We start from the raw sequence: 11,426 nt of genomic DNA, 5'->3' as shown, positions 1-11,426 counted from the left end.
AATTTGTTCTTTCTTAAGTGTCACTATCTCTTGTTTGAGATTTTTTTTGTCCTTTGCTTGTCTGTGGGGGATTTTTAAGTAGTTATGGCTAACTGTGATACATCTTACATGGAAAATAGACATTTTTATATTTACAGTAGTTGTGTTATGAAAGGCTTGCAGGTTGAAGTTGGTTGAATATCAGCTACTGCTTGTGATAATGAATCCAGTTTTCACTGGTGGTTTAAATTGTATAACAAAATCTTTTTTCCCTGTAGTATCTCCAACCCTTACCTAATGCAGTGAATTTTGCAACCCTGCTATGCTGAAGCTGGTCTCAGATTATCTTGGGATTTTTATAGGTTTAATATTTGGTTGATTCTGGTATACTGCATAGCTTATTGAGGAGCTTTTTTGGTTCTTGATATTTGTGGGGATGAGCTAAGCTCTGAAGTTCAGAAGCATAGAGATTGCAACTTTCCTGATGTCCTGTTAAAAAACAAAGTTTAATGAAGTAGTCCTGTGTGCTTGTGTTCCTTATATCAAATTCAGTGCAGGGTGTATGGTTGGACTCATGATCTCAGAGGCCTCTTCCAACCAAAACAGTTCTGTGAAAATACCATTTATTATACCTGTATGTGTCTTCTGAACTACCTTAATAGCTTCTTCTGGTAGTAGACTATTTTATGAAAATGGGTAAATAGCTGAAAATAAATGAGTTAGCCTGACTACTGGATGAATAGACAGCAAACCTCAAATCATTTAGCTTAAGATAAAGACACCTTGATTCATTATACATTTGGCCTTTGACCTTATCTGTTAAAGCTTTAGTTCCATCTTCTCTCTTCATACTCTTATGCTGGGAATAATTCTTAAATTAGGAATTTTGAGTTTTGATCTCGTCTACGCTCATGAAAGAGATGTAACAGTTTAATTTTGTCGTACTAGCTTCTATATTGCCGTCGTGTTGAGTATCTCCTGTGGGTTATTTGAATCTTCAGGTTTGTTGACACTGCAGTCACAGAAATGCAGCAAATAAAATTAGTTGAAGACTGGGATTTTTACTACCTTTGCAATCTGTTGCCAGTACTGAAGCTACCTTGTTGTAAATTTTATAGGCGTCAGTATACCATCATTGATTGTAAGGGACTGTCTCTTGTGATGATCAATTGTATTTCATAATGGGGGGGTGGGGAGAGCTGGACTCTAGGGATTTTGTTTTTCTTTTTTTTGAAGCTCAAATGCTGTATTACCCAAAGGATAGCATAGAACAAAGGCAGTAGGTAGGGAGGAAAGGACAAAAGCTGTATGCCCGTATCTTCTCACATATATTTAAAACATAAATATTATACTAATCCCATTAATATTTCTAGACAAGTGGTTTACAAATAAAAATACAGTATTTTTCCCAAAAGGTTCTTCCTGGTATTAAAAAAATGTTTCTACCATCTTGCTTGTGATTCCATTTGAGAAAAATACTCTGAAGCTGGTAGTCATCTAAATTAGAGGGTAATGTGACATATACTTTTGCAGCTTCTGAATACCTCTGAAGTACTCATAACTAAAACTTTTGCAAGTGGAAAGTGTCAACACCCACACAGACTTCTGTATCTGTGTCAATGATGTTGATATGTATTATGCTTTTGGTTTTGTTTCACTAAAAAATTTTCCTTTGGGTTACAGCAAGCTTGCATACATATCATCTGTAGGTAGCAATATAGGAAGTGCTGAGTTCCAATGCTAGGAAATGCAGAAAGAAGTTCTTGTTTCTCGACTGTAATGCTCTCTCATTTAATAATGATTTCTTCCCCTTTCCCTGGCCTCTCTCCCCCTTCTGGTTTTCTGTAGTGGACCAGATCTATCATCTAGCATCTCCTGCTTCTCCTCCAAATTACATGTATAATCCTATAAAAACATTAAAGACCAACACTATTGGGACATTAAACATGCTGGGTAAGTGAAAATCTTTTTTTTTTTTTTTACTTAACTTGCATAGACACAATAAAACCTGGCCAGTTATTGGGGAGAGGGGAGGATGGAGCAGATGAGTTGTACATCTTAAAAAGATGTTTCTTTAGAAAAATTAGGGGTGGGGTTTTTTCCCTTCTTTGAAGATTTTTGTACTTTAAATATATCTGAAGATGAACTCTAACAACATGCAAGCTCACCTGTCAAAGCACAAGAACTTTATGCCTGTAACCTGGTTATGGAGTGTGCAGTAATTATAGAATTCATAGGAAGAATTAAGAATATGGAATTTTTATAGCAAAGTTGTGTCCATAACTGCACTTGGAGATTGTGGAACGTTCCCATGTTTGCCATGAGTGACTGTTCCTTTCCACCACAGCAACTGAAGTAGTTGGAACTGCATTGGCTCTGCAAATCCCAAACATCAAGAGTACTGCACCCTCTTGTGCATTCCTTGGCTAGCAAATTCTGCAAGAACGCTTAATGTCTAGCTTCATGCTCACTAATTACAAGGCAACATTTTTTAACTTTGTTGGTTTTGATGCTGGGAATGGGCCTATGAAAAGAAGGCCTCAAGCCTTCACTACTTTTTCCTCCCATCTTTGATCCTTTTGGCGTATATTAAGTTCTTGGATCTTGATTCAGTGTAACTTTTAGGCCCAGAAGCAAACACATTACAGAGCAGTGGGTACTGCTCTGCTGTTTGTCGAGTTCTCTAAGCTTGGGAGTGGAAGCTGTGGATATGATTTAGCAAGATTATCTGGTGAAAGAAGTTGAATTCTCTTTAAAAACATGTAAAACAGAATCACGCTAAAGCAGTTAATATGACTGAAAAGTTCTTGCACTTGCTTTAATTATGTTCTTCTTCCTGTTGCCCAAAATTTAGGGTTAGCTAAACGTGTTGGAGCACGGCTGCTGCTGGCCTCTACATCAGAGGTATATGGAGGTAAGAAGGATGAAATAGTGTTTAGAGCTCTTGAGATGTGACTGTGTAAAAGGGCATTTACCAACTTTTTTGATAGAATGACACATTTTCATCACTGTCTTCATTTCTTTATCAGATGTACATCTCACAGTTTCAAGTCTGGGTGTTAGTACTTGCTTCAAATTGCTAGTCAGAGTGGTAGAAGGAGGCTCGGACTGTTGTCTGTAACTTTCCTATGTCTTAGCTTATGTCTCTCTTACCAAAGGGCTTGTGAGGGAATTCTGAGTATTGAGCTCTTAATTAAAATCCAGATGCTGTAATGAAAACCTGTGAAGAAGAATAATTTCAGTGGTAAATGTGCATCTCTCTTCCCTGTCACTTATGAATTGTATTGTTAGAATTTAGCAGTCGCGTTGGTTTTTTAAGAGTCAAGGACATTAACCTCCAAGCTAAGAAAATAGTGATTGTACATGCAGGCTCTTGTGGTGTCTCTTAAAATGTAATATTCAGCAATAGTACCATATCTCCCCATCTTCCCTTTACTGTTAAAGAAGTGAAGTACCAAGAGAATGATTGATAGGACTGCTACCTGGATGCATGAGAATCTTACTAGTAAATCCCTGGGGGGTGTGACAGACTATGTGCCTACTAGAGAAACTTCTACTGTTGTGAACTCTTGCCTAATTGATAATAGCGGTGTTGCTAGGTTAATGGAGATGTGCGGGCAAAGCCACCTGCTCATCATTAGTAGTTGTGAGAGTTTGAGTTTAAGTTAAAGAACAAGCAAGCAAACAAAAAATACTTACCTGTGTAACAAGATACAAAGCTTTGTGAGGAAAAAGTGAGGAAGAACAAAGAGCATACCTCTTGAAGTACACTTTTGATGGAATAACTTCAGTTAAGAAGATTCAAAGCAAATAGTCAAGCAAGAGATCAACAGGATGACCAGCCAAACAAATAAGCGGCTTGATCATGTGCAGCATTCCTACTGCCTCGACTTTGATTATCCATGGTCAGCCTCCACAGAGAAAATGGTAGCCCCCAGGACTCTCCTGTAATTGAGCAAACTCCCTTCTGGAACAGGGGACCAACAGGCTCCAGGTTTTAAAGCCTCAAAGGGAAAACTTGAAACTCCCTTTATCAGGCTTTGTTGTGTCAGTAAATCCGGTGTAGGAAGGGAGACTCTACTCATGTTATTCTCTGACTAAACAGGCAAAGTAATTTTGCTGAAAAATAGAAGACAGAAAATATCTGTTAGCTGTTTCCACAGAAGTTCTTAAAAGTGTATATGGAGAGTATAGAGAGTTTCCAAGTGCTTCATGGACTGCCTCTGCCAAAAAAGAGACAGAAACTGAAGTAGCCTTCCGTATCACAGCATCTTCTGAGGCACTTTTAAGAATGCTACAGGCCTTTATAATCACGTGAAACCTCTTTGCATTTACAATTGCGCAGTGGCTCTCACAGGGCAGGAATTAATCGGTAATCATGTCTGTAAGCAGCATAAAAGCTGCAAGGGTTAATCATAACTGGCTGTCAAAGTCGTTTCACAAATTAGGCTGTAACTTGTAAGTTTTGCGGTAGTGCATGTAGAGTTCAAACCCGATAAGACAGTGGTTGTATTGTTTTAAGCATATGGAGCATGCACACACATGGATTCCTAGGGGATTTTTGGTTGGTTGGGGTTTTTTTGTAATCAAGAACTTCTGTACTGGATCAAACCAACGGATTGTCTAACCTGATTGTCCGTGCCCTGTGATAGCTAATAAAAATACTTAGGATGACACAGAAGCATAGCAAGTGCATTGTGGTACATTGCTCTACTCTTCTTTAAGAAACTTAGTACCTCTCTGTTCTGTCCATTTTCCTTTCCTTCTTACTTTATAAAACTTGAAGATGCTCTTTGTTTCCAGATGCAGTAAAGTTTTGCCTACATAATAATACTTCCTCTAAATTACATTAGATAAGACTCATATTTGTGCTTTTGAGGTAGTCTTTCTTTGCAGAGAAGAGTTGATTTTAACCCTCTGTTCGCACATGTTTTTAGGGGAAAACAGATGATGGCAGTTGTTCACTTATACTCGGTTATCTTACTAGTCTTATATCTTCCTGAAACATCATTTTGATGGTTCCAGTAAATACACTTTAAAGGAATGGTGTTGAATCTTAATATTTTTTAAATGCATAGTTCAGATAGGAGCTGTTAAATTGTATAACACCAATGATCTACTGAAAGATTCATTATATATAGTCACCATTTTGATTTAAGGTGGTTTGTTTTTTTTTTTCCCCCCATAGATCCTGAAGTTCACCCTCAAAATGAGGATTATTGGGGCCACGTGAATCCAATAGGTCCAAGAGCCTGCTATGATGAAGGAAAGCGGGTTGCAGAGACCATGTGCTATGCATATATGAAGCAGGTATTAAACTTGTATCAGATTCAGTGAATTTTCTGTAATTAATGAGGCCAGATGTATGGCAAAATTGGAATATGTGTATTTGAGTAGGAGCACTAATACTGTAGCTGCAAAATCTGTTTTCTTTAATGAAAATGTTTTACTGCTCCCATCTGTTCTGTTTTTTCAGATGAGCAGTGTTCTTCAAGAAAATGTGCTGTAGTCTTAATAGACATAATATGTCTTTCAGTATCATAAATAGTTTTTAGACACATTAAACTGAGGTGACCTTACTAATTTTGCAGCCAGTACTAATTTGGGAGCCAGATAAGAGTTGTTTTAAGTGGTCCTGTGCTGTGAAGTGCTTTGGTGGATAGGGCCAGTACTGATAAAAGTGGGGTGCTTAACTGAAATCAGAATATACAGGTGAAAATTAGGAAGTTCTTTAATGAGTACCTATATAGGAACAATGTATTTTAAATCACTTTAGAAATGTCTTAAAATCTTGGAAGTATAAATACGGACCTTAATGGAGGATATGAATACCTAGTTATAATGTACTTACAAATACATGAGGACAAAAATGCAATTTAAAATATATTTGTGAAACATGCCAATTTCCCTGAGTTTCATAATCAACAAGTAGAAATTCATCATCAACTAACCCAGCCTTGACTTTTTACCTGTGTGTGAACCTTATTTAACTGCTCTTCAGCTAGTCTCTAGGAGACTATTCAATTAGAAAATGTGGCATGGTGAAGAAAATCACATCACTATTTCTTGGTGTTTGCAGCCTTAATATACAAAGGTATAAATCAAAGGTAGTATATTCTGTAGAATTTTAAACCTTTAAATGATGAAGTACTAAGTGTTTTTTTAAAACCTTGAAAACAGAATGGTAAGACTTCAGGGATGGTATTGGAGTACAGAGGTTGCAGAAATTTTGTCTTCTCTCTTCTGTGAGACAGAGAGGGCAGAAGTTCATGCCTCCTTTATTCTCTTTTAAATTATTTTAAATCATTTAAGTGCCATGGTGGTACTGCTGCTTCTTCAGGATGATGTCTTCTGTACTTGACTGTAGCAAAATATTCCTCGTGCATCTGGAAATCTGTTTGCAGTTGAATATTGCAATTTTTATGAGAAATTCTTGTGCTGTAGGGTATTGAATTTTTTTTTTCAAGTCTGTGGTACACACTGCAGTATTCTTTTAGAAGGGCATTCATTTAGTAGGTCATTTTTGAAAATCGTGGACTGTATCTTCAAGCCACAGGATGAGTCATGATACTATCCCATAAATTTTATGCAGGATTTACAAAGAATAGTAAAGGTTTGTAAGGTGGAACTGCAAGGCACATGTACATTAAGTGGAAACTCCTGATACAAATGAGCTCTGTGTCCTAGGCATGGCTCTGTGAGATATTTCTTGTACTTTGTTATGGGTTGGTGAAGTCTGCTCAAGCTTGTCCCACACTCAGGTATATTCTGAAACACTGTTGAGCTGGGGTTTTTTTCTGAGTCTAGATGATATACTGTTATTAGTGGAGGAAGTACTATATTTTTCCAGAGGAAAGGTCTGACTTCTATGCAAATAAGTATTGTGTTTTCAAGAGGGTTTTCAGGTAGGAGTGACCTAGCCCAAAACAATTAGATTTACAGGATTTCAGGCTAAAATATTTCCAGAATCTTCTCAGCTTCAATAAAAGGAAGAAAGACAAAGTTATTTCTGCATATTTTGGTCATTTTTTCCAAAGATTTCTATGATCATGCACACTGTTAGGTACCTGCAATACCTAATTGTATTTCCAGAAAATATAAAATTTAACTTCTGCTAACTTCTTCCTATGCTTCTAGACAGGCCGTTCGAATCAGCACAGCTCTTGAATCTAGTCAAGGATTATTTTATTCACAGTTGTCAGAGTTCCTCAGTAGCCTGCCCTTCTTGGTGCACACTCTTCTGCTGGCAGTATTGTTTTGTTCAATTATTTTGACCCTATGAATTAAACATTTCTTGACTTTATCTCCTCTTTGCAACTGCTCTCTTTCAGCAAGCCCAGCGGTGCTTCCTTGTCAAGGAGTCCAAGGGCAGTAGTAGTGTTCAGTAATGTGTAAGCATCTGCTTGAAAGGAGAGGTGGGGAGTGAAATATTTGCTGGAGAAGTGCAGGGCTCACATGGAAAGCAAGTGCACAAATTCATCTCATCCCATGTGAGATACCTGAGTGTGTGGTTTGAGAGGATGTTTGCTATAGGCCTCTGGGAGCAGCTCTTCATAAATTCATCTGGGAGCATGGGTCAGCTGTGCTCCTTAGTGTGAGGAAATGCCTGCTTCTGGAACTTTTCTCAAGCCACTGGAAGCTTTAGTTCCTTACCCTTTCATCTGGAAACTAAGCTGGATTCTCAGATTCAGACTTCAGAATTTTCTTCTCTCCATGTTTTTTTCAGTCCTTGGTAGCACTTCCCCTGGAAAGCCTTTTTTCAGTTCACTTAATTGCCTGAACAAGATGCAAGGCATAGTTTTGAAAACCTCTTGTACTAACAGCTTGTCAATATGTTTTCTTTCTGCTTTCTGTACTCTTATCTTTGTTACTAATCTGCCTATCCTTCCCTGTCCTTCTGAAGTGCTTTTTTGCATTAAGTGTCTATACAGGTGTGTGACTTACTATAGATGTGATATGCATGCACAGCTGGCAGTTTTTCTCCTCTACAGAACTCCTGTTTTGCTAGATAAGATGATACCACCGTTTTCTAAAATGAACAGCATTTTCCAATTGCAAGTAAGGTGTTCCTGGACAAATATAAGCAGAGAAAATATACAGGTGCAGGGATGATAAAGAGGTGGGAGGAGAGTTTCAGCATGTAGTACTGCAGTGGGAATGTTGTGCTTTGTTCAGGAGCTGCCATTCAGTATGCATTTTAACTTTCACAAAGTTGCAGTTGTAACTGTGGAGCTACCTGGAAATCTAGATATTTGTGTATGCTCCAACTCTGGCTTAGTTTAAGTGCTGGTTGGAGCCTGACACTACCTTCGTGGCAGGGATCAGGTATGTTTGCATAGATATGTTGTAAATATAAATGCACAGAATTTAAATGCTCAGGATATTAAGGGTGCTTTGTGAACTAGATGTAACTTCTCTTATACCATTGATCTGTAAGGAAATTCTCCAGAGCTGAAGCAACACTTAAGGTCACTATGGAATGTTGAAGGGAAATTTTCCAATTCCTTCCACTTTCTTCACCCCTTTTTTTCATGCCAACTGCATCTGACTCTGCAAGCTTCAGTCATAGCAAATGGGCTTAGTTGTACATGACGTTGTGTGATAGTTTTCAAAGTGCCTTAGAATAGCTTAGGTATTCCAATTAAGAACTCCACTGGATGTGTTTGTAAGCATATAGGAGTGAATGATCATGATCAAATATTAAGTATAACCTTTAAGTGGACAAGTGTTATGCTCTGCATTAAAATATTCTCTAAACAGGATTATGAAGGCTCAAGTGCCAAAAAATCTTAATAAGTAATAGAAGAAAGGAAAGACATGCTAGAGATGAATTTTATTACATTAATGTGAAAGAATAACATGCAAACCAGTGCTGCAATTTGTTAAATATAGAAGTGCATTGCACTTGCAACATAAGTGATTTTCTGTTTTGTACTGAGTTGTACTTTCCCCCTTATCTTTAATTCACAAATTGAGTTGGTTTCAATAATCATAAAAAGCCTTGATGTAAAATGTAGGGGTAATGAAAACTGTTGATTGAATTGCAAATGAAAAGGCACTGAATAGTGAATAACCAGGTAGCTAATAATTAGATAGACAACAAATAACTGTACTGATTTAAAGCAGTTTGCTTTAATGTTTTTTGTGAGTTTATCCTGTATTCTCTTATTATTGCATGTTGTTTTCTTTCCTTGATACTCAATTTACATCATTTTTAAGCATGCAGCATTGTTTTATTGGTGCAGTACATATGTATAAAATATCCTGGACCAAGCCTCAGCGTAGAGTATTGTAGCTTAAACATGTTACAGATGCATCTTCATGAGCACTGTGGTAGTAATTCTTCTGTGTTTACAATTCAGGATTTTGGGAATAATTTTGAGAGTTAGCTAATGATCTCTGAAAGATATGAGAAAGAATATGAATCGGTAAAATTAACAAATAAAGCAAGGAATGCAGGCAACAATCTTAGTAATTTTAGCTGAAACATTGGTAAAGACTTGTGTTCAGGTCAGTGATAGCCACGCAACTGTCTGGGCTTTCCCTGGAAGGCTTTGAATCCAGTTGTCTGCTGGAGAGCAGACAGTTGCAGCTTTCGTTTTCCCTTTCCCAATTTTGTGTGCAGGGAGGTCTAATTCATGCTTGCTGTTCAGGTAGATCCATTGACTTTACCAAGAAGGAAGCACTGTTAATTAGCAAGAGAAGCTTGCCTGCTATCCTTACAAATGGCAGCCACAGCTTATGTTCAAGCTGCTTCAGCTAAAAGGAGCCCTCTGAACATTGGAGTTGTATTTTTTTTTTGATCTAGTTTCTGAGACAGTCATCACAATGAGACCTTTTCTTATAAGGCTTATAAAATCAAAGTATGTCTTTTTAAATCAAGATGTTACCACAGATCCTTGTTACTTTCTGGGACAGGGATCTCTGGAACTAAGTGGCAAAGACTCATGCTGAAGACTGTGGACAAGTTTGTTTTGCAGGGGAGACAGAAATGCTCCTTTTTGACTAAGAGCTGTAGAATAGTCTGAGTATTCAGAGGACATAACAATCTTTCTTGCATCTTTTCTGTCTTCCCTTTCCATCTGTACAGGCACAGGCTCTGTGCATGTATTCATAATGGTAAATAGTAAAGTGAGCTGAAGTGTTTTGATAGCCCGCATTGCTGCATTTTGTTAGGTTGCTCCCAGGCTCTTTTTTTATTGCTCAAGGAACTTCCTCTTTGATGTCCTATAGGAAGACATAATCTTAAACCATGAGGACGGAAGCCAGTTGATCACATTTGATCTCAGTGTCAGGGATTAGTCTCAAGCTCTCTTTAGTTTAGCAGTACAAATATGGGCCAAAGAAGTTTTTCTCCTTTCTCTACCATGCAACAAAATACTGTATGTGACTTACTACCATAAATCTGGGGAAGTTAATTGGCTTTGCTAGTGGGAATATGGTGGAGGAAGTCAGCCATAATTAACATGATAATGTTGATATATGTAGTAACAGGACATAGGTAAGAGTGTACCATAAGTATCTGAGGCAGTTAATACAAAAAGGATCACTTCATGAAATGGCAGAAGGAAACTTCGGAAAATTTTTAAGTTACTGGCTCAGAATCTCTTTGCATTTGTAAGAGTTTCTTTTGAGAAAATAGATCCCAGTTTTACAGACATAAATGAAAATTCAGCTACACAGAAAATAGATTCAAAGCAGTAGTCTGCAGAGAAAAGTTTTTCTAGATGATGCTATAAATAAAAAGTTACTAATTTAAAAGACAACATTACATTGGGGGGGAGGGGAATTAATAGAAGGAAGAAGAAATACTGGATTCACTGTGGCTGTGAGTTACGTGCCTACAGAGAATGTGGTGGTTTTCTTTTCTAGATTCCATGCTAGTTTCCAGCCAATACTGAAAAACAGAGCTGCTTTAGCTTGTGCAGTACAAGAGAGGCTTTTTGGTCAGCACCATTTAATGAGTTATTCTTATCTTGAGTACTAGATTCCAAGTGCCTCATTTTCTGTACTTGTTATTAATGGCAATATCTGGAAAGCCCACATGAAATACAATCCCTCCCAGAAGGAGTCAGTGTCCTTTTTAAGATAGTGCTGAGCAACACGAGAGAATGAGCAACTCTGTTAGAGTATATGTTCCCAATGAAGGCATGGGATTGGCTCTGTAGTAAGCTTCTGAAAGCATAAGTTTGACGTGTTTACACTGCCATGCTTTTTTAGCTAGCAGGAAATAAAGAATACGTTCCCAGCTGATGCATTTTGCATGGGAAGGGGCTTCTGCTTTACAGGGTCTCAGCAGGGCCAAGTGGATGTTCTGAGTTTATTTTTTTGGGGAGCGCTGTTATAGATGCAAGCTTGTTGACAAAGACCCAACACTGTTGCTTTTCCTGTGGCACAGTAGTTATTTGCCTTGTTACTATTAGTTTACTGTTTAGTTTTACATATAA

General features: G+C 37.7%; 1 protein-coding gene across 1 annotated transcript in view; it reads left to right on the top strand.

The window, feature by feature from the left end:
* UXS1 (UDP-glucuronate decarboxylase 1) overlaps positions 1–11,426 on the top strand; it is a gene marked incomplete at its 5' end in the record, with an annotated part of 47,325 nt that overhangs the window by 23,744 nt on the left and 12,155 nt on the right. The window contains 3 exons of the mRNA XM_010140398.1: positions 1,828–1,932; positions 2,834–2,893; positions 5,168–5,289. Of these exons, the coding sequence (XP_010138700.1) occupies positions 1,828–1,932; positions 2,834–2,893; positions 5,168–5,289 (287 nt within the window). The remainder of the gene's footprint in view (positions 1–1,827; positions 1,933–2,833; positions 2,894–5,167; positions 5,290–11,426) is intronic.

Source organism: Buceros rhinoceros, unplaced genomic scaffold (assembly GCF_000710305.1).
Source record: "Buceros rhinoceros silvestris isolate BGI_N320 unplaced genomic scaffold, ASM71030v1 scaffold31947, whole genome shotgun sequence".
NCBI classification, from domain to species: domain Eukaryota; kingdom Metazoa; phylum Chordata; class Aves; order Bucerotiformes; family Bucerotidae; genus Buceros; species Buceros rhinoceros.
This window is presented reverse-complemented; position numbering and strand designations above follow the sequence as displayed.